We start from the raw sequence: 21674 nt of genomic DNA, 5'->3' as shown, positions 1-21674 counted from the left end.
CGAGAAAAGATACGCCTGCCAGAAAGAAATAAGGAGTATAAGATATGCCGGCCATATCACTGAAGATGCTAAAGATATTCAGCGTGCGGTAACAGAGCACTTCGAAGAATTGCTTAGCGCTAAGCTTGAGACTGTAGGCGGCTTTCGAACAGATTTTCTAAGACTGATGCCTGCACTGGATGACGAAAGTAAAGCGCGCCTAGAAACACCGGTAACGTTGCAGGAGATACTATCTGCAATAGATGACCTGACACCTGGGAAGGCCCCTGGGCCGGATGGTATAAGCGCCGCATTCTTTAAAACTTTTCAGTAGTATGCGGCTCAGTTTATGCTCTGTGTAATCACTGAAGCTTATGAACGTAATACTGTTCCATTGTCTTTCTCTACATCGCACATTGTTCTAATACCCAAGACAGATGATCCGGAGAAACGACAGTTGGTGGGGTCATATCGACCGATAAGCCTCACCAATGTTGACTATAAGGTGTACATGAAGGTTTTAGCAAAAAGACTGCAAAGCGTAATAAAAACATTGGTTGGGCCTCATCAAACGTGCGGCATCAAGGGTCGATCCATTGCCACGAATATACATGTCGCAAGAACCGTATTAGAATGCGTTGATGCACTCGGTGGTCAGATAGCCATGATGCAATTAGATTTGGCGAAAGCCTTTGACCGTGTTTCTCACGAAATTCTTTTTTCCATTTTGGAGCATTCTAACCTTGGTGACGTCATAGTGGAGGGTGTTAAAATGGCTTATGCGAACTGCACGACCCGTATACGCCATGCGCAGCGCCTATAGGGGCGCCACTGAAAGCTGCGTAGCGGCGGCCGTCGGAACCCGAGGCGGGCCTCATGCGGCAAGCGTGGCCGTGGTGCGCGCGTGCGATCTGCCGCTCGTGCGCGTTTTGCGGGCACTTCCGCGGTGACAGTGTGCGCAAGGGGATTGCACTTCATAATAGTGGACATGTGTTCGATATCACGGCCGTCTGGAACTACATCGCCTCCATATGCATCAAATGTCTGCTGCATACGAACGCCAACAAGATTGCATACGAAGTGGAGGTCATTTTGAGTGCCCCGCTTTCATAACAACGCCACGCTAATTTGTTCATTCCTTGAACTATGAACCAATGTTCTTTCTTTGCTCAATGGTACAGGCTTGTTTCATTAACATGCAATATATTGCTACAGCAAACTAGTCAGCGTCGTCGAAACTGCGAGAGGTTTCATACCGGTGCGACCGCAGGAAAACCCAGAGAGCTTGCAAACCAGCATTCTGAGCATCAGAAAAATAGCACATATTGGGTTCCTGTAGTAAGAGTTCAGTCTGAATAGCAAGTGCAGCGACATGTTATGTTTTCGTAATCTTGCCAGACAACGGGAATTAATACTGGCTCTGGTCATCAAAGTAATTGCATGACCAATTTCAAAACGCATGTTGGCAAATATCTCTTCAATAACCCGCTGCAGTGGCTCAGGCTACTGAGCAGGACCGAGTTATCGGGACCGAAGTCGACCGCGCCGCCCGCGTTTTGGTGGAGGCGAAACACAAAATGCAACCGTGTACTGCGCGATGTCAATGCCCGCTAAAGAGCGTCTGGCTGAGTGTTTCAAAAATTTAATGCGTATTGTATCTTCCCGGCTAGCGGAGGCGACCAAGTTTAAACAAGAAGTGTTCACGGAAGGTGCAGTGACAAGCAGAAAACATTGACAACAAAGTTATCACTCAGGCCTGCCACACGGCAAATTTAATGCCTTTTCCATCGAATGACGCTCGTTCAAATTGATATTTGTTTGCTGCTACATGAGAAAATATAATGACATTCGATGAAAACGACATTAGGTATCGAATGAGTTTGAGGTACTCATCCGAATGCTATCAACGAGGAAGTGTGCTATGTCGACACCAGAGACTCGGTGAGAATTAAAATACACCCAAAATAAATTACAAAGGTGTGCCACCGGCATTAAATACTACTGTGCTCCTATCATTTTGCATCTAGTCATCTATGTGAACTATGCCAAATAGCATCGTAAAAAAAAATGGCACCCATCGCTGCCAACCAACCCGTAGCCACTGCACTCAGCCCAGGCGGAACAGGTCGCTCCTGCTGCCGCGGTCATAGGCGCCAAGTCGCCTACACGGCGGATTTCTGTCGCCACCTTCAGAAAAGCATGCTCTGTTCATCTTAAATAATACGCGCTTAATTTGAGGAAGAAATATAAAAAAAAAATATCTTTATTGTGGATCGCCGTTATGTAACGAGATTTTAGAAGTGATAAAAGCAATACAAGCAAATTTCTGCTTTTAGCGGTTGCTGCCGGTGTGACGTAGCTCATCCGATTTCGTTCTCTCGCTCCGCTGCTAAGGCGTCGCCGAAGTTACACCTTCAGCTTACTGTAACACAATTTGTGAGACAATTGAACTGATAGTAAGGCAGTTTTATGAATAGGAAATTTGCTATTTCTAAAGCACTTCCAGCTATATACGGCTTTAAAGCGAAACCGTTTAGGCGTTAAGGCCTAGCAACGACTAGGGCCTAGCATAGTGCCAGAATGCCGTCGTCAGCCGCCTTCGCGGGCAGCGTTGTTGCGGTAATCACGAGGCATTCGATGTAGCAAGCATTATGAATTTGCCGTATGCTTTCTTGATGAGGCTAAGCTCGAGCATTTTTCGACGGGCCTTAATACGCCAAGCGAACTATCTGGCGAAAACTTACGGGAGTCAACGGGGCTGTAGTATGCTGCGTCGTGTGGCGATACTCGAAGGTTCTATCAAAGCGCCGTCGGACAGTGCACTAGATACTGCCTATTTTACGTGTTGCTCTTGACACTTGCTTTACTGCGGAAAGTGTACGTTGTTGAAACTCGTACGCGTTTCGCAGTCGAGCGCAGACGTGCACACCTTCCGTGCCTTTTCGTAAACAAACGCCGCCGACACAGCCGCTAACTTCGTAATTGACAGTCCTAATCAAGAGGTTGGTTACAAGATATGCAAGACATGAATGTCAATTTAAAGTCTGCTTTCGTTTACAGCGCCGTCATCATGGCAACATATTGAAGGCACTCCAATATTTGCATATCGATCACAGTTACCATAATTTGGAAATGGCATTAGCTTTGATCGTGTAGCAGCGCGTCGAAAAAATGACATTAACCTGAACAAATGTCATTCGGTGCGATTGCTTGCTTTCTGCGTGGAACAGCCGCGATTCCCGTCCGCCGTCCTTCTCGTGAAGCGTCACTGGAAACTTATACAAACAAGTTCCTGGCAAGATTTTATGTGTGTTCGAAAAACCAACTACGCAGCAATTCTTCCCGGACATTGCTAAAGGTTGACAGCGGCGTTATGTCTGTTAAACCGCGACCAAAGACGAAAACACGACGCGCGCGCATAGACGCTGACATGAACAGCGCCCGACCGAGCCCGCCTACGCTTTGCGGCTTTGGCGACAGGTGGCGCTGTCGGCGTTTTGCGCATCGCGTATTATTGTGAATGGTGAACTGACTGACAGCATCGCAGTACGGTCATCAGTAAGGCAGGGCTGCCCGCTCTCACCCCTGCTTTTTGCACTGTATTTAGAGCCACTTTGCTTGGCTATCATTGATAGCGATCGCATTTTAGGTTTCAAGCTGCAATCAGCACACGTGAAAATGCTAGCATACGCTGATGACATTACAATCTTTTGTGCAACTAGAAAGCGCATCTGTGAAGTCACTGGTGTCGTCCAAACATTTTATGATCAAACCGGATGCAAGATCAATTGGGAGAAAAGCTCTGGGTTTTGGCATGGTGATTGGGACGTGACACCTGATTTCTTCTGTAAGCTGCGATGGTCTGCTCTCCCAACACGATATCTAGGCGTGCCTTTAGAATGTTATCAAGATCCCAACGAGCACTGGGTGGAAGAAACATCCAGAGTGAAAGAAAAAGCGGATGCGTGGCAAGGCAGGCAACTGTCAATGTTTTCGCGCGCTTCTATTTGCAATGTTTTTCTTATTTCGAGACTGTGGTACCTCATAAATGTGTTGTGTATCTCACGAACCTCAATTCAGAAAATGCACCGCGTTTTTGCTGTTTTTATTTGGGCATCCACATGGGAAAAAACCGCCCGGACGAATTTGTTTATTTCTGTTAAAAGGGGCGGGCTTGGCCTTGCACATCTGTTCTTGCGTCAGGTGGTCTCGCGATTTATATTCCTCCGTGATCAAAAAGATACCTTTCCAAGAACTGTGATGCAAGTGCGATTGCAGAGGCTGCTCCCTGAATGGATTGTGTCATGTGAAAACATGCCTGGTACTGTGACTGGCTACCTGCGCGAGGTTGTTTTTTCGTGCAAGTTGCTAGAAGTGCGGTTTTCTTTTGATTATCTTTGCAGTGTTCCCAAAAAAAACTGTATAAAGATCTCATTGACGTGATGCTGCCGGTGTCTTTTTACCGGGCATTACACTGTGGAGGCCCAGGGCAGGACGTTTTGAAAAGAGTTAAGAAGATGCCCGTGAGGCCATCAGCTAAAACGTTCCTTTTCAAACTTCACTCCAATACGCTCCCTGTTAAAACCTGGCTGAATGAAAAAGGTATCTTCGTCCCATGGACAACAAATTGCCTGTTGTGCAAAAAACCGGAGACAATTGAACACGTCTTCTTACAGTGTTGGGATGCTGTCTTTCTATGGGACGTCCTCCAAAGGACAATTAAAAAGGAACTTCCCCTAACTCCGTACGGTATCAGATTCCTACCAGTGCAGAACGATGATGCACCTTATGATTTAATTATGCTTCTTGGCCTCCATAGTTTTTGGAAAACACGAATGCAGGTGCGTCACGCAGATATAAATACACGATCTGCGCGTGAAAACTTCATTGAAAGTGCGGTGTATATACGCGAATCATTCAGGATGCAGCAGGATCCACCACAATGGCAATGTCTATTTGATGAGTTGGTGAACCTGAAAAGATTTTAGCCGCGTACGCGTTAGCTCAAGTGTAGTTGACGTGTTTTATCATGTGTATTTTGTTTTGTGTTTCACGGCAATAAAGAAAAAAAAAAAAGTTTGATCCCGGGTTTCGGCACAGCATGTTTGGAATTTTGTTTTTGTGCACGCTTGTCATGGACTGAAGACGTATCAAATATACGGCGCTCCCGTCTTGCCGAAATAGCTCAGTTGGGAGAGCGTTAGACTGAAGATCTAAAGGTCCCTGGTTCGATCCCGGGTTTCAGCACAGCATGTTTGGAATTTTGTTTTTGTGCACGCTTGTTATGGACTGAAGACGTATCAAATATACGGCGCTCCCGTCTTGCCGAAATAGCTCAGTTGGGAGAGCGTTAGACTGAAGATCTAAAGGTCCCTGGTTCGATCCCGGGTTTCGGCACAGCATGTTTGGAATTTTGTTTTTGTGCACGCTTGTTATGGACTGAAGACGTACCAAATATACGGCGCTCCCATCTTGCCGAAATAGCTCAGTTGGGAGAGCGTTAGACAGAAGATCTAAAGGTCCCTGGTTCGATCCCGGGTTTCGGCACAGCATGTTTGGAATTTTGTTTTTGTGCACGCTTGTTATGGACTGAAGACGTATCAAATATACGGCGCTCCCGTCTTGCCGAAATAGCTCAGACATTCTACTTCCGGCCACCGGCGTGTACGGACGCAGAATCATGAGCTCCGGCGGAGCGGCGATTGCGGTCCAGGCTGGCCGCGATAACAGGCTTAACGCAATCGATGATAAGGAATATCAGCTCATTTTGCCGCATCTGCCCACCGGACGTGTTGTTTTCAACACAGTTTTTTTGCACGGAGACGTACGAGTGCGACCCTTCAGGGTTGAAGATTTCCGGGACGCCCTGGCCAAGACTGGTACGCTCCCAGACGTGGTGGCCTTGGGGGCTTACCAAATAAACCATGTCTGGGCGGTGACTTTGAGCAGCACTGAAGCAACCAAGCGGCTGGTAGCCTTCAAGGAGCTCCAAGTGAAAGGTCGACGGTGCATCGTCATTGACCCGGAGGACCAACAGGTGAAGCTACGGCTCCACTGGATGTTGCATGGCGTGGCGGATGAGGACATCCGAACTGCTTTTGCGGCTTTCGGTGAGGTGACCGAAGTGACCCGTGAGCGGTGGCGAGTCCAGGGCGTGCACGAAAAGGGCTCCACAACGAGAGCCGTACTCCTGAAGTTGAAGACCGGGATGAGGATAGAAGAGCTGCCTCACCAGATAAGAGTAGCAGGGGAGTTGGCCCTTGTTGTGGTGCCTGGGCGGCCAATGCAGTGCCTGCGCTGCCGCGGTACCGGTCATGTGCGCCGGGAATGTAAAATTCCGCGGTGTTCGACATGTAAGCGTTTTGGCCACTCCGAGGAAGATTGCGTACGAACGTATGCAGTGGCCACTGGACCGACAGCGAGGGCGGACATGACGGAGCACCAAATGGATGTCGCAGAGACAGAAGAGGCCGCAAAGGGGGTCGGAGAAGCTGAAAAGCTAACAGCAACGACAGGCATGTTAGTGCCCCCGGGGGGCGGTGACGAGATACTCAGTAGGCCAGACAAGGAAGTCACGCTACCGAACAACGGACCGTCAGAGGAAGAAAGTGTGAGCGATGCCGAGAGCTCAAAAACTGAACTTCCGGAGTCTGCGGGCCGACAGGAAACCCTTGAAAAGAGCAGCGGCCGAGCGACCAACGTCCAAGGCCCTGCGAAGCGTGCCCACGACGAGAGCACAAGAGAGACAAGCCAGGCAGAGGCAGCTAGCAACGACGAGCCGCCGATAAAAACGCCAATAGGGAGGAGGGCGACCTTCAAACCAAGACCGAATGTCTCGGCGGACAGGAGAGCTGCCGAAAAGCCGCCCCTGTCACAAGGTCTGCCAGTCCAACCTCATGGCTCTGGCGCCAACGAAAGCGTCTAGCGCCATGCTAGACGTGAGAGGTAAGCACCATGCTCTTGGCCTCTTTTCACTCTAAGAAAATGGCTTATGAACTGTCACTAAAGATTGCGACCCTTAACGTGAGAGGTCTAGCAGCGAAAAGGAAGCAGAGCCAAGTCCTGCGCCTTTTAAATGAAAATGACATCGATATACTTGGAGTTCAAGAGACAAAAGTCGAGGGTGAACAAGAGACCGAGAGCATGGTGCAACGTTTCACGTCGCGGTTTTACGCAGTTGTCAGCCATGCAGTCGGTACTTCTGCTGGATGCGTCCTGTTTGTGAAGAAGTTGCCGGGTCTTGTAGTGCAGTCGCATGCTTCTTTTCCGTCGGGTCGGGGCGTGGTCCTTGATTTTAGTTTTTGCTCGGCTGAGTGGCGTGCTGTTTGTATATATGCACCTACGATAGTTGATGAGAGGGCTGCTTTGTTTGATTTTGTTGAAAAGTATTTAAACACGGATAAGCAACTTGTCTTACTGGGAGATTTCAATTGTGTACTGAGGTCCGGTGACAAAACTAGCCTTCGTACATTTATGGATTCTAGCACAGAGGTACTTTCGCGCTTGATTGACGAGTTTGCACTGGAAGACTTTGCAGAGTGTCTCACGAGCGAGCGACGGGTTCAGTATACGCATTTTCAGGGTGCTAGCCACGCCCGCCTTGACAAAATTTATGTGGCCGCAGAACTGGCTCCAAAGTGCCAGGATTATCATGTTTTGGCGGTAACGTACTCAGATCACTGCATGGTTCAGTGTACAATTGGACCAAGAAAGGGAGGTAGCGGTTTTAATTGGGAATTGTGGAAGTTAAATAATAAACTGCTGAATGACGAGCAATTCACCAGACTAGTAGAAGAAGAAATTGGTAATATTTGTCAGGAGGACACCCACGAACTGGGTCAACAATGGGAACTGTGTAAGCAACAAATTAAAATCAAAGCTATAGAAAAGGCCAGCTGCATACGGTTTCAAGAAAAACAAAATGAAATGCATTTAAGATCTTTGCTAGATAAATTGTTAGCCCTGGAGTGTAACACGCCAGGGTTATACATGGACGACGTTAGAAAAATAAAACAGACTTCAACTGAATGACGAAGACCGTTATCGCGGAGCACTGGTGCGTGCGAGAGCGGAAAAATTGGCCATGGATGAGACGCCGACAAAAAGATCGTTGGGAATAGAAAAAGCAAATGCAAGGCGAAATCACGTGGCAGAGGTAGATTGGGCAGGACGCACAGAAACCGATAACGAAGGAATCGCGAAAGCTTTCCGGGAGTATTATGAAGAGCTATTTTCGTCCAGAGAGGTTAATTTGGACCGTTTTAAAGAATCCTTTCTTGACGCGATGCCAAAAATTGATGACGAACAAAAAGAAAGACTGGAGCGGCCAATAAGCGAAAAAGAAGTGCAGCAGGCAATAGAAAATTTAAACCCTGGGAAATCACCCGGGCCTGATGGCCTGAGTGCGGCTTTTTATAAAGCGTTCAAGCAACAGCTATCTCCTTTATTGTGTGCCTTATTTAATGAAGCGTATGAGCTGAAGGCACTGCCTGCGTCTTTCGGATCGTCGCACACAGTACTTATTCCGAAAACTGACCAACCAGATAAGCTTAGGCAGTTGTCGTCTTACAGGCCCATTGCTCTGACAAACGTTGATTACAAGATTTATATGAAGGTGCTTGCTGGCAGACTACAAACGGTTATATGCGAACTAGTGGGCCCTCACCAAACGTGCGGTATCAAAGGGCGATCCATCTTTCAGAACATTCACAAAGCGAGAAGTGTGCTCGAATGCTGCGATGCAACTCATGCGTGTGTTGCTTTACTGCAGTTGGACTTGGAGAAAGCTTTTGATTGTGTGGCGCATACTATTCTGTTCAGTATATTAGACCATGTTAATGTCGGCTCTGTTATTCGAGAGGGAGTGGCCTTGGCGTACCGTAACTGCACTACGAGATTAATTGTCAATAAGTCACTGGGGGCCCCCATCAACGTACGACGTTTGGTGCGCCAAGGTTGCCCCCTCAGCCCTCTTTTGTTCGGCATTTATATTGAAACATTTTGTTTAAGCATCCTACAAAACAATGACATTGATGGTTTTCGACTGCAGGAGTCAGAAGTCAAATTGCTGGCTTACGCAGACGACGTTGCGGTTTTTTGTGTAAATAAGGAGAGTATAAAGAGGACAGTGGATGTGGTAAAACATTTTAGCAAAGTCACAGGGAGTAAAGTTAACTGGGGTAAGTGCCTGGGATTTTGGCACGGAGAATGGCAGCTGACCCCCGACACTTTCGCTAATGTGTCGTGGGTTACAACGCCTGCAAAGTACTTGGGTGTGCCCTTGGAATTTTACAAGGAAAGCGAGCCATACTGGCTAGAGCAGGTCAGAGAAACCCGTGAAAAAGCGGAGAAATGGAAAAGCGCTCAATTATCAATATTTGCAAGAGCCGCAGTTTGTAACCTGTTTTTAATTAGTCAGTTATGGTATGTTATGCAAGTGTTGCATTGCTCCCGCGTAAATGTGCAAAAATTGCATCGAGTTTTTGCGGTGTTTGTTTGGGCCTCGAGTTGGGAGAGGTGCAGTCGGACAAATTTGTTCCGGCAGGTGAAGCATGGAGGGCTTGGTCTGGGTCATTTGTTTGTGCGACAGATTGTCAACCGGTTTATGTTTTTTAGGGATGCCAGTGATCCATTCCTGCGCACAGTGTGTCAACAAAGACTTGGTCGAGCGTTGCCTGATTTCGTAGTTTATACGCAATGTATGCCGGGATCTCTTTTTGGATTCTTTAGGGAAATTGTTTTGAGCGTGAAATTCTTAAGCGCACGTTTTCCGAAAGAGTATTTAAGTAATGTTAACAGGAGAACATTATACAAGGATGTTTGTGAAGTGGTGTTCCCGGTGCCCTTGTACCGAGCTTTATACTATGGAGGCACAGGAAGTAATGTATTAAAACGCGTAAAGAAAATGCAAGTTGCTACGGGAGCTAAAACTTTTTTCTTTATGCTACATATCGGTACTTTGAGTGTAAAATCATTTATGGAGGAAAAGGGTATTTTCCTACCGTGGGGGGCCCAATGTCTCATCTGCAAACAGCCAGAGACAATAGATCACGTGTTTTTGCATTGCTGGGAGGGGGTATATTTGTGGGATGTTCTGCAAAGGACAATTAAAAAACAGTTGCCACTTGACTCCCATGGCATTAGGTATTTGCCATTGGATAACCACGATGATATGCCGTTAGACCAGGTTATGTTAATGTGCCTCCACAGTATATGGCGCGCACGAATGGCTGGTTATCACTGCGATCCAGATGCACGGGCAGCCCGCATGTATTTCCGTGAAAGTGTGCAGCGATGGCTCGACGTGCTTAAATTCCAACCATGTGCTCCTGAGTGGCTGTCAAAGCTGGAACCTTTGACGGTGCTCAAGGAATTTTAAAATGTCAATGCCTGCCCCTCAGTGGGGGATAGGCAACGCGAACTAGCTTTGTGTACATATATTATTCCTTTGTTCCTGTTGTTTTGTTTTCCAGTGCGTTGTATTTGTGTCAAAGTCAGGCAATAAAGAAAAAAAAAAGCCGAAATAGCTCAGTTGGGAGAGCGTTAGACTGAAGATCTAAAGGTCCCTGGTTTGTTCCCGGGTTTCAGCACAGCATGTTTGGAATTTTGTTTTTGTGCACGCTTGTTATGGACTGAAGACGTACCAAATATACGGCGCTCCCGTCTTGCCGAAATAGCTCAGTTGGGGATTCCACTTCCGGCCACCGAGCGTGACGGACGTGTTATCATGAGCTCCGGTGGAGGGGTGTCAGCGGCCCGAGAGGGCCGCGGAAACAGGTTTTTTGCTGGTGATGCCCAGGATTATCAAGTTGTGCTGCCGCAATTGCCAACAGGTGCGTGCGTTTTGAATACCGTCTTTCTTCACGGCGATTTGAAAGCCAGGCCTTTTCGTGTGGAAGATTTTCGCGACACGCTGGTCCGTCTCGGAATGCTCCCTGAGGTGCTAGCGTTGGGGGCGTTCCAGATGAACCATGTGTGGGCGGTCACCTTTAACAGCCCAGAAGCGACAAATAAAATTTTGGAAGCTAGCGAGGTTCAAGTGAAAGGAAAACGGTGCCTTGTCATCGACCCGGCTAACCAGGATGTGCGGCTGAAGCTCTACTGGGTGCTTCATAACGTCCCTGACGAAGATATTCGTGTGGCACTAGCCCCATACGGCAAAGTAACTGACCTGTCTCAGGAGTGCTGGCGCGTTCAGGGTATGGCAGACAAAGGTTCCTCTACCCGAACTGTAGGCCTCAAGATAAAGCCCGGTGTGACACTGGAGGACTTGCCTCACCAAATACGCATTTCTGGAAGTACGGCACTACTAGTCGCACCGGGGCGCCCGCCGTTATGTCTGAGATGCAATAGCCGAGGGCACATCAGGAGGGAGTGTAAAGTGCCTCGCTGTGCCATGTGCAAGCGATACGGCCATGAAGAAGCTATGTGTTCTAGGTCGTATGCCAATGTAGCAGGTATCAGAGCGGGCAACGAAGTCCAGGAAGAACATCTCATGGACCAAGTGGACGCAGAGGAAGCAGCTGGTGGAGGGGGCGTGCCACCTACTGCAGACAAGGATGCCGCACTTGCTTCTGAAACAGAAGGACCAGTTAATGTGCAAACAAAGAGTATATCGGAAGCTTCTCCTGCGGCGGAAAACGCTGCGGACGAGAATGGTGGAAATAGGAGCGAAGCTCCTTGTGCATCGCCTGGGAAAACTCAGGAAAGAGAAGACGCCGTGATGTCAACCATGCCTACAGCAACGAAACGACTTCACGCCGACAGCAGCAACGATTCACACGGCAAAGGACACGAACCCAACGAGGAGCCACCAGTGAAAGCTCTGCCCAACCGAAGGCCGTCTTTGAGAGTGGCACCCAAAATTCCGCCCGAGCCGAGACCCGAGCGAAAACCGTCGGTGATGCCACCGACGTGATCCCCAGCCAAGTGAGTGTCGGAGCCGCCAACGAGCGATGGCTAAGGCAGGGACAGCTTCTCGCGGCGATTTAAAAAACGCCGTGTCTGTGAACTGTAGGCTGCAAAAGACTGTGCAAGGGGGAGAAAATGAGATTTCGATCCGGGGCTCCAAAGTCGAAGGTAACACCATGCGGTTCGGGAGCTCCTTGAGAAAAAAATGGCAGTGAGCATAGAAACAAGTTTGCATGTGGCCACGCTGAATGTGCGCGGCTTGTCCACTCGGAGAAGACAATATCAACTAAGTCGGCTTTTCATGGAAAACAACGTCGACGTCATTGCTATTCAAGAGACAAAAGTTAAAAGTGAGGAAGCAACAAACCGCATGGTGGAACCTTTCAGAGCACATTATAATGTGTGCATTTCGCACGCTACTGGCACAGCGGGTGGCTGTGGCCTTTTTGTTATGAAGTCCTTGGAAGCAACCATTGAAAGTGTTTATACTTGTGGCAGTGGCCGTCTAATAGTGTGTGACTTTATACTGCAAAGAAACAAGTTTAGAGTCATTTGTTTATACGCTCCAAATAAGGAGGGTGAACGCAAAATGTTTTTCGAGTCAGTTGAGCGCCACCTAAACACAGATGAAATGATCATCGTAATGATGGGTGATTTTAATTGTGTGTGCCGAACCGAAGACCGAACTAGGCAGGCGCCTGTTCGAGATGCGAGTTCGTTGTTTTTGAACGAGCTGGTTGACGACCGCGGACTAGAAGATGTAGGGTTATTTATGTCGAATTCAACATCACAATGGTTTACCCATCACCAGCGAGGCAGCCTCGCCAGACTGGAGCGAATTTATGTATCTGCAAAAGTAGTACCTGTGTGCACCGAGTATGGTGTTACAAACGTTTCTTTCACTGACCACAGTTTGGTCATGGTGATGCTGGGTCCGAGAAAACCGCCCAAATTCAACTGGGATCTGTGGAAATTCAACGTACAGATTCTCGATGATGAATCATTTGTTAAAAAAATTCAAAGAAAAATTGACGACTTGCTTGTTCGTAGGCAGGAAAGCTACAGTGAGGCATGGGAACTGTTTAAACAAGAGGCGAAAATGATTGCGATCGAAAGTGCCGGTGTAATGAGTAAAAACAAAAGGCAGAAAGAAAATGAACTGCGTACTAAGTTGGATTTTTATTTAGGCGTCGAAGCATCGTCGCCAGGCCGATTCAGTAAGGAAATCAAGGAAGTAAAGAGCGAATTAGAAATAATCGACGTAGACAGATACAGGGGAGCGGTAATCCGTGCGCGCGCAGAAACTCTGTACATGGGTGAAGCTCCAACAAAACGCTCCTTATCAGACGAAAGAAGTTATGCTACGCGCAACGAAATAAGAGCGATAACGTTCGGGGACAAGGTTGTGCGAGATAACGAGGCGATACAACGCGCTTTTGTGGATTATTACTGTGAATTACTTGGTCGGGAGCAACAACTGGAAGAAGGGTTTGAAACGCATTTCTTAAGGCTCATGCCGCAAATAGATGATGAGATGAAAGCAAGTTTAGAAACGCCAATTACCATTACAGAAGCAGTGTGTGCAATAGACGAATTAAACTCAGGCAAAGCGCCGGGACCTGACGGGTTCGGCGCCGAGTTTTATAAAGCGTTTAAAGACCAGTTCGCTATAGTCCTACACCACGTAATAGAAGAAGCATACAGCATAAAGCAATTGCCTCCGTCTTTTAGGCACAGTCATATGGTGCTGTTTCCCAAATCGGACGACCCTACTACGCTGTTGTCAGTACGAGCATACCGGCCGATAACGCTTGCAAATACAGACTATAAGATCTTTGCGAAAATAGTAGGCAAAAGACTCCAACGCGCAATACAGAGGTTGGTAGGGACACACCAAAAGTGTGGTATCAGGGGGCGTTCAATTCAAACAAACATCCACGTGACTAGAACTATCCTAGAGTGTTGTGAAGAGTACTGTGAGAGGGTAGCAATGATACAGTTAGACTTAGAGAAAGCGTTCGATAAAGTCGCTCCCAAAATCCTGTTCAGTATCTTGCAACATGTGAACGTCGGGAAGGTACTAATAGAAGGAATTAAGTTATGCTATACTAACATGTTCACCAGGATTGTAGTCAATAAGGCATTAACCACTCCATTTCAAGTAAAATCATCTGTCAAGCAAGGGTGTCCCTTGTCGCCTTTACTATTTGCCTTGTTTTTGGAGCCCTTTTGTTTAAGCATTATAACCAACAATGCTATCACCGGTTATCGATTTTCCTCAAGTGAAGTTAAGCTTTTAGCATACGCGGACGACATAGCTGTATTCTGCACTGATGAGACCAGTATCACTAACGCGGTAAGCGCAGCAACAAAGTTCTGCAGGATGACGGGAAGCAGCATTAACTGGGAAAAATCTATAGGAATCTGGCATGGGGAATGGGGTCCCACGCGAGTACGTTTTGAAAACATGAAATAGTCACGCTCGCCAACGAAGTATCTTGGTGTACCCCTACAACACTATAAAGACACGTCGGAATATTGGAAACTGGAAGCAGAGCAGCTCAAAGAAAAAACCGCGAAGTTTGGTGGGCGGGACCTATCCATCTTCGCGAGGTCAACTGTTTGTAACCTGTTTCTCGTAGCGAGAATTTGGTATGTTCTGCAAGTCATGTGTGCATCGAGAGGGAGCATACAAAAGCTACATAGGGTGTTCGCAGTATTTATATGGAGGTCGACATGGGAGCGCACAAGCCGCACGAACCTTTTTCGTACAGTAAAAGGGGGCGGACTGGGTTTGGCTCACTTGTTCTTGAAACAAGTGGTTTCGAGGTTTTTGTTCGTGCGAGACCAAGGAGATGCCTTTTTAAGGACTGTGATTCAAACCCGACTGTGTGATCATGTGCCATCTTTTGTTGTGTCTTCAACTCGTGTTAAGGGATCGAGTGTGCGCGGATTTCTTCGAGAGGTTATTGGGTCCTTTCAATTTCTCCAAGCACGTTTTTCAGTAAAATACCTGGGTGACGTAACCCGAAGGCAATTGTACAAGGATGTTGTGGATGTATGCATGCCACAGCCAATGTATCGCTTGATATATCCAAAAGGTAAAGGTGAAGATGTATTGAAGAGAGTAAAGCGGATGCCAGTTCGACCTTCGGTAAAAAGCTTCTTTTTTCAAGTACACACTGAAACTCTACCAGTGAAACCATGGCTCGAGCAGAAAGGTATTTTTGTTCCGTGGACAGTAAACTGTTTCCATTGTAGAAGACCAAAGACAATTGATCATATTTTTCTTGAGTGTTCTGATGCTCTTTTTCTGTGGGACATACTACAACGCACTTTAAAAAAGGACTTACCGCTAACACCATATGGCATCCGCTTTCTCCCTACATCAAACGATGGAGGGGTGCCGCATGATATGATAATGTTACTATGCATGCACGGCATATGGCGCACTCGGATGGCGGTACATCATGCAGATCTAAACCCCAGGCCCGCCAGAGAGTACTTTATGGAAAGTGTACTGTACATTCGTAAAGTATGTAAATCGAGAACAGACCCACCAGAATGGTTGCCGGTGTTAGATGACCTTGTTAACTTGAAGCGTTTTTAAAAACATGTGCTAGCCAAAGGTTGGCAAGCGCTTTTAACTACGATTGTGTGAATATGTAGACATGTATTGTATTGGCCGCAGATCAGGCAATAAAGAAAAAAAAAAGAAATAGCTCAGTTGGGAGAGCGTTAGACTGAAGATCTAAAGGTCCCTGGTTCGATCCCGGGTTTCGGCACAGCATGTTTGGAATTTTGTTTTTGTGCACGCTTCTTATAGACAGAAGACGTATCAAATATACGCGCTCCCGTCTTGCCGAAATAGCTCAGTTGGGATTCTGCTTCCGGCCACGCCAGTGAACGGACGCAGGATGCAGGGCTCCTCAGGAGCGGCTTCAGCGGCCATGTTAGGCCGCGGTAACAGGACTGCTGAAAAGGACAACACTTACCAGGTCGTTTTGCCTGGACTTCCAACAGGTCGGTTTGTTTTGAATACCGTTTTTTTTGCACGCCGATATCAGGGCCCGCCCGTACCGGGTGGAAGATTTCCGGGATGCCTTAGCACAACACTCGCTAATCCCCGATGTTATCGCTATGGGGGCGTATCAGATGAGCCACGTCTGGGCCGTCACTCTCAAGGATACTGAAGCCGTCAACAAGATTGTCAGTGTAGGTGAGCTGTCTGTGAAAAACGGTCGCAGCTTGGTGATTGACCCGGCGAACCAGGACGTGCGACTCAAGCTTCACTGGCTACTTCACAACGTGCCAGATGACGATGTTCGTGCTGCATTTGCGCCGTACGGAAAGGTGTCAGACGTTTCCCGGGAGCGCTGGCGTGTTAAAGGTATGCTGGAAAAGGGCTCTACAACTAGACTCGTCACGCTGAAGCTGAAAGCTGGCATGAAGCTCGACGACCTGCCGCATCAGCTCAATGTTAGCGGTGAGCTCGCGCTCGTCATTGTGCCAGGCAGACCCCCGTTGTGCCTACGCTGCCGGAGTACGGGTCACATCCGCAAAGAGTGCCGCGTTCCTCGCTGCGGAACCTGCCGACGGTTCGGGCATGAAGACAACCAGTGTGCACGAACCTACGCTAGCATTGCCGGACCTGGGACCAGCGAAGACTCGTCAGAGTTAATTATGGACGAGGCGGATGCGGAGGAGGCTGCTGACATTAGAGGTCAGTCAACGAAACAGGACGCGCCTTCCATGACGGTTTTAACAAAGGATAAGGTGACGGTCTCAAATGAAAAGAATGAACCTCGGCATGTCTTGAACGCTCCATCCCAGGACCATGAAAGCGAGTCAAAGGAAGGGTCAGAAGACTTAACCAAATTTTCTGACGCTGAGGATCATTTCAGTACTGAGCCTTCCTGTACTGATGCCATGGAGGTTGCGCCGGAGACAGCAGCCTTAATTGCCGCGAAACGTCCGCATCAGGAAAGCGTCGAGGAGATTCAGCTGCCAGGCGGTGTTTGTGGTGAGCCGCCGCCGAAAACTTCTGGCATCCGAAGAGCCACGTTAAGACCGAAGCCGAACTTCTCGGCTGACACGCGGCAGGCGGGGAAACCGCCTCCGTAGTTTTTGTGGAGACCTGAACGATTTGTGGGTCGGCTGCCTACCGACCAGCGTCACGAACCTTCTACAACCAAGTGGTGCGTGTGTTAGCAAAAATGAAACAATGGGCTTGGACTTCGTTTGAATGCATCCCGACATTCTGCTGGCAGGACATTACATGCATGCATACGCCGCTGTTTGTCAGAAGCGGAGGCCACGCAACCATGAAGGTAGGCACCATGCCGGTACTGGCGTCTCTCTCTAGTACATGACTCTCAAGCTTAATTCGCCGTTACACGTAGCTACTTTGAATGTTAGAGGACTGGGAGCGAGAAGGCGACAATGCCAGCTCAGTCGCCTCCTTGTGGATAATGATATAGATATAGCAGCTGTGCAAGAGTCAAAGATTGAGAGCCAAGAAAGCACTGACCGTATAGTGGCTTCTTTTCAAACAAACTTTTATGTGTGTGTATGCCATTCTGTTGGTGTATCGGGTGGATGCCTTTTATTTATACGTAACACGCTGGGAGTAAGCGTAGAGTCCGTTTTTGCCTGTCCAAGTGGTCGGCTTTTGGTTACCGATTTTACCTACTCTAATTTATGCTGGCGTGTTGTGTGTGTGTATGCTCCCAATTCAGGGCGTGAGCGTGAATTGTTTTTTCAGTCTATTGAGTTGTGGTTGAAGGTCGACAAAATCTTGCTTGTACTTGGTGACTACAACTGTGTGTGCGCAGCTGTGGACCGAGCGGCCAAGTGTAAACCTCGAAGAGACAGAAGCTCCGAGCTGTTGAATGCACTTGTGCATGAGTATAGCCTTGAGGATGTTGGTAGTGTGTTCTCCACTGGAAACCAGCCAGAGTTCACGCACTTTCAGCGAGATAGCCATGCCAGATTGGACAGGGTGTATGCCTCGGTAGATCTTGTTTCCCTATGTACTGCATATGAGGTCAAACCTGTGTCTTTCAGCGATCATTGTCTCGTGAGTGCAGTGTCTGGTCGCAAAGGAAAGAAATCGCGCTTTAACTGGTACCTATGGAAACTGAATGCCAAACTTCTTGCCGATGAAGAGTTCCTTACTGAAGTTAAGACAGAGTTTGAAAATTGTCTTGCTATGCGACCAGTAAGTTTTGCAGCGGAATGGGACAGCTTCAAAGAGCGGGTCAAACTGAAAGCAATAGAAAAGAGTAGTAAGCTGCGATACAAAGAGAAAGATAAAGAAAAAGAACTGAATGAACAAATTGCTCTTTTTTTGAGCATGGAAAGTACTGTGCCAGGGCATTTCGCCAGTAAAATACGAGAGCTTAAAAGTGAGCTGGAAACAATCGACGGCGAAAGATACACAGCGGCTGTCATACGTGCAAGGGCTGAAAAACTTTGGGCTGGAGGAGTGCCGACAAAACGAGCCCTAGCAGACGAGAAAAGATACGCCTGCCAGAAAGAAATTAGGAGTATAAGATATGGCGGCCATATCACAGAAGATGCTAAAGATATTCAGCATGCGGTAGCAGAGCACTTCGAAGAACTGCTTAGCGCTAAGCTTGAGACTGTAGGCGGCTTTCAAACAGACTTTCTAAGACTGATGCCTGCACTGGATGACGAAAGTAAAGCGCGCCTAGAAACACCGATAACGTTACAGGAGATAGAATCTGCAATAGATGACCTGTCACCTGGGAAAGCCCCTGGGCCCGATGGTCTAAGCGCTGTCTTCTTTAAAACGTTTCAGCACTATGCGGCTCAGTTTATGTTCGATGTAATCACTGAAGCTTACGAACGTAATGCTGTTCCATTGTCTTTCTCTACATCGCACATTGTTCTAATACCCAAGACAGAGGATCCGGAGAAACGACTGTTGGTGGGGTCATATCGACCGATAAGCCTCACCAATGTTGACTACAAGGTGTACATGAAGGTTTTAGCAAAAAGACTGCAAAGCGTAATAAATGAATTGGTTGGGTCTCATCAAACGTGTGGCATCAGGGGTCGATCGATTGCCACGAATATACATGTCGCAAGAACCGTACTAGAATGTGTTGATGCACTCGGGGGTCAGATAGCCATGATGCAATTAGACTTGGCGAAAGCCTTTGATCGTGTTTCTCACGAAATTCTTTTTTCCATTTTAGAGCATTCTAACCTTGGTGAAGTCATAGTGGAGGGTGTTAAAATGGCTTATGCGAACTGCACGACCCGTATTATAGTGAATGGTGAACTGACTGACAGCATTGCAGTACGGTCATCAGTAAGGCAGGGCTGCCCGCTCTCACCCCTACTTTTTGCACTGTATTTAGAGCCACTTTGCTTGGCTATCCTTGATACCGATCGCATTTTAGGATTCAAGCTGCAATCAACACACGTGAAAATGCTAGCATACGCTGATGACATTGCAGTCTTTTGTGCAACCAGAAAGAGCATCTGTGAAGTCACGGGTGTCGCTCAAACATTTTGTGATCAAACCGGATGTAAGATCAATTGGGAGAAAAGCTCTGGGTTTTGGCACGGTGATTGGGACGTGACACCTGATTTCTTATGTAAGCTGCGATGGTCTGCTCTCCCAACGCGATATCTAGACGTGCCTTTAGATTGCTATCGAGATCCCAACGTGCACTGGATGGAAGAAACATCCAGAGCGAAAGAAAAAGCGGATGCGTGGCAAGGAAGGCAACTCTCAATGTTTTCGCGCGCTTCTATTTGCAATGTTTTTCTTATTTCGAGGCTGTGGTACCTCATGAATGTGTTGTGCGTCTCACGAACCTCAATTCAGAAAATGCACCGCGTTTTTTCTGTTTTTATTTGGGCATCCACGTGGGAAAAAACCGCCCGGACGAATTTGTTTATTTCTGTTAAAAGGGACGGGCTTGGCCTTGTCCATTTGATTTTGCGTCAAGTGGCTTCGCGATTTATATTCCTGCGTGATCAAAAAGATATCTTTCTAAGAACTGTGATGCAAGTGCGATTGCAGAGGTTGCTCCCTGAATGGATAGTGTCATGTGAAAGCATGCCTGGTAATGTGACTGGCTACCTGCGCGAGGTTGTTTTTTCGTGCAAGTTGCTGGAAGTGCGGTTTTCTTTTGATTACCTTTTCAATGTTCCAAAAAAAAAACTGTATAAAGATCTCGTTGACGTGATGCTGCCGGTGCCTTTTTACCGGGCATTACACTGTGGAGGCCCAGGGCAGGACGTTTTGAAAAGAGTCAAGAAGATGCCCTTGAGGCCATCTGCTAAAACGTTCCTTTTCAAACTTCACTCTAATACGCTCCCTGTTAAAACCTGGCTGAATTGAAAAGGTATCTTCGTCCCATGGACAACGAATTGCCTGTTGTGCCAAAAACCGGAGACAATTGAACACGTCTTCTTACAGTGTTGGGATGCTGTTTTTCTATGGGACGTCCTCCAAAGGACAATTAAAAAGGAACTTCCCCTAACTCCGTACGGTATCAGATTCCTACCAGTGCAGAACGATGATGCATCTTATGATTTAATTATGCTTCTTGGCCTCCATAGTTTGTGGAAAACACGAATGCAGGTGCGTCACGCAGATATAAATACACGATCTGCGCGTGAAAACTTCATTGAAAGTGTGGTGTATATACGCGAATCTTTCAGGATGCAGCAGGATCCACCACAATGGCAATGTCTATTTGATGAGATGGTGAACCTGAAAAGATTTTATCCGCGTACGCGTTAGCTCAAGTGTAGTTGACGTGTTTTATCATGTGTATTTTGTTTTGTGTTTCACGGCAATAAAGAAAAAAAATAGCTCAGTTGGGAGAGCGTTAGACTGAAGATCTAAAGGTCCCTGGTTCGATCCCGGGTTTCGGCACAGCATGTTTGGAATTTTGTTTTTGTGAACGCTTGTTATGGACTGAAGACGTACCAAATATACGGCGCTCTCGTCTTGCCGAAATAGCTCAGTTGGGAGAGCGTTAGACTGAAGATCTAAAGGTTCCTGGTTCGATCCCGTGTTTCGGCACAGCATGTTTGGAATTTTGTTTTTGTGCACGCTTGTTATGGACTGAAGACGTACCAAATATACGGCGCTCTCGTCTTGCCGAAATAGCTCAGTTGGGAGAGCGTTAGACTGAAGATCTAAAGGTCCCTGGTTCGATCCCGGGTTTCGGCACAGCATGTTTGGAATTTTGTTTTTGTGCACGCTTGTTATGGACTGAAGACGTACCAAATATACGGCGCTCCCGTCTTGCCGAAATAGCTCAGTTGGGAGAGCGTTAGACTGAAGATCTAAAGGTCCCTGGTTCGATCCCGGGTTTCGGCACAGCATGTTTGGAATTTTGTTTTTGTGCACGCTTGTTATGGACTGAAGACGTACCAAATATACGGCGCTCTCGTCTTGCCGAAATAGCTCAGTTGGGAGAGCGTTAGACTGAAGATCTAAAGGTCCCTGGTTCGATCCCGGGTTTCGGCACAGCATGTTTGGAATTTTGTTTTTGTGCACGCTTGTTATGGACTGAAGACGTACCAAATATACGGCGCTCTCGTCTTGCCGAAATAGCTCAGTTGGGAGAGCGTTAGACTGAAGATCTGAAGGTCCCTGGTTCGATCCCGGGTTTCGGCACAGCATGTTTGGAATTTTGTTTTTGTGCACGCTTGTTATGGACTGAAGACGTACCAAATATACGGCGCTCCCCTCTTGCCAAAATAGCTCAGTTTCTACTTCCGGCCACCGAGCG

The 21674-nt window shown here is 47.5% G+C and overlaps 2 protein-coding genes, 10 non-coding genes and 1 pseudogene across 12 annotated transcripts; all 13 read left to right on the top strand.

Annotated features, from left to right (window-relative positions):
* The first annotated feature begins 5153 nt into the window (after positions 1-5153).
* Positions 5154-5226, top strand: TRNAF-GAA (transfer RNA phenylalanine (anticodon GAA)). Its single transcript has one exon. It is a non-coding gene; the product is annotated as a tRNA-Phe (tRNA).
* Positions 5227-5303: 77 nt separating this feature from the next.
* TRNAF-GAA (transfer RNA phenylalanine (anticodon GAA)) lies at positions 5304-5376 on the top strand. Its single transcript has one exon. It is a non-coding gene; the product is annotated as a tRNA-Phe (tRNA).
* A 77-nt stretch (positions 5377-5453) lies between these two features.
* Positions 5454-5526, top strand: TRNAF-GAA (transfer RNA phenylalanine (anticodon GAA)). The gene has a single exon. It is a non-coding gene; the product is annotated as a tRNA-Phe (tRNA).
* A 133-nt stretch (positions 5527-5659) lies between these two features.
* LOC146201158 (uncharacterized) lies at positions 5660-7085 on the top strand. The gene has a single exon (XM_084592499.1). It carries the CDS (start codon positions 5660-5662, stop codon positions 6902-6904), a length of 1245 nt encoding a protein of 414 aa, XP_084448625.1. The 3' UTR covers positions 6905-7085.
* A 3410-nt stretch (positions 7086-10495) lies between these two features.
* TRNAF-GAA (transfer RNA phenylalanine (anticodon GAA)) lies at positions 10496-10568 on the top strand. The gene has a single exon. It is a non-coding gene; the product is annotated as a tRNA-Phe (tRNA).
* A 137-nt stretch (positions 10569-10705) lies between these two features.
* Positions 10706-12275, top strand: LOC146201156 (uncharacterized). The gene has a single exon (XM_084592498.1). It carries the CDS (start codon positions 10706-10708, stop codon positions 11894-11896), a length of 1191 nt encoding a protein of 396 aa, XP_084448624.1. The 3' UTR covers positions 11897-12275.
* Positions 12276-13930: 1655 nt separating this feature from the next.
* Positions 13931-15499, top strand: LOC146201155 (uncharacterized; annotated as a pseudogene).
* A 5226-nt stretch (positions 15500-20725) lies between these two features.
* Positions 20726-20809, top strand: TRNAF-GAA (transfer RNA phenylalanine (anticodon GAA)). The gene has a single exon. It is a non-coding gene; the product is annotated as a tRNA-Phe (tRNA).
* A 77-nt stretch (positions 20810-20886) lies between these two features.
* Positions 20887-20959, top strand: TRNAF-GAA (transfer RNA phenylalanine (anticodon GAA)). The gene has a single exon. It is a non-coding gene; the product is annotated as a tRNA-Phe (tRNA).
* Positions 20960-21036: 77 nt separating this feature from the next.
* Positions 21037-21109, top strand: TRNAF-GAA (transfer RNA phenylalanine (anticodon GAA)). Its single transcript has one exon. It is a non-coding gene; the product is annotated as a tRNA-Phe (tRNA).
* A 77-nt stretch (positions 21110-21186) lies between these two features.
* TRNAF-GAA (transfer RNA phenylalanine (anticodon GAA)) lies at positions 21187-21259 on the top strand. The gene has a single exon. It is a non-coding gene; the product is annotated as a tRNA-Phe (tRNA).
* A 77-nt stretch (positions 21260-21336) lies between these two features.
* Positions 21337-21409, top strand: TRNAF-GAA (transfer RNA phenylalanine (anticodon GAA)). Its single transcript has one exon. It is a non-coding gene; the product is annotated as a tRNA-Phe (tRNA).
* A 77-nt stretch (positions 21410-21486) lies between these two features.
* Positions 21487-21559, top strand: TRNAF-GAA (transfer RNA phenylalanine (anticodon GAA)). Its single transcript has one exon. It is a non-coding gene; the product is annotated as a tRNA-Phe (tRNA).
* The last annotated feature ends 115 nt before the right edge of the window (positions 21560-21674 follow it).

The sequence above is a fragment of the Amblyomma maculatum genome, chromosome 2, assembly GCF_055883805.1.
Source record: "Amblyomma maculatum isolate TAMU_Amacu chromosome 2, ASM5588380v1, whole genome shotgun sequence".
NCBI lineage: Eukaryota > Metazoa > Arthropoda > Arachnida > Ixodida > Ixodidae > Amblyomma > Amblyomma maculatum.
This window is presented reverse-complemented; position numbering and strand designations above follow the sequence as displayed.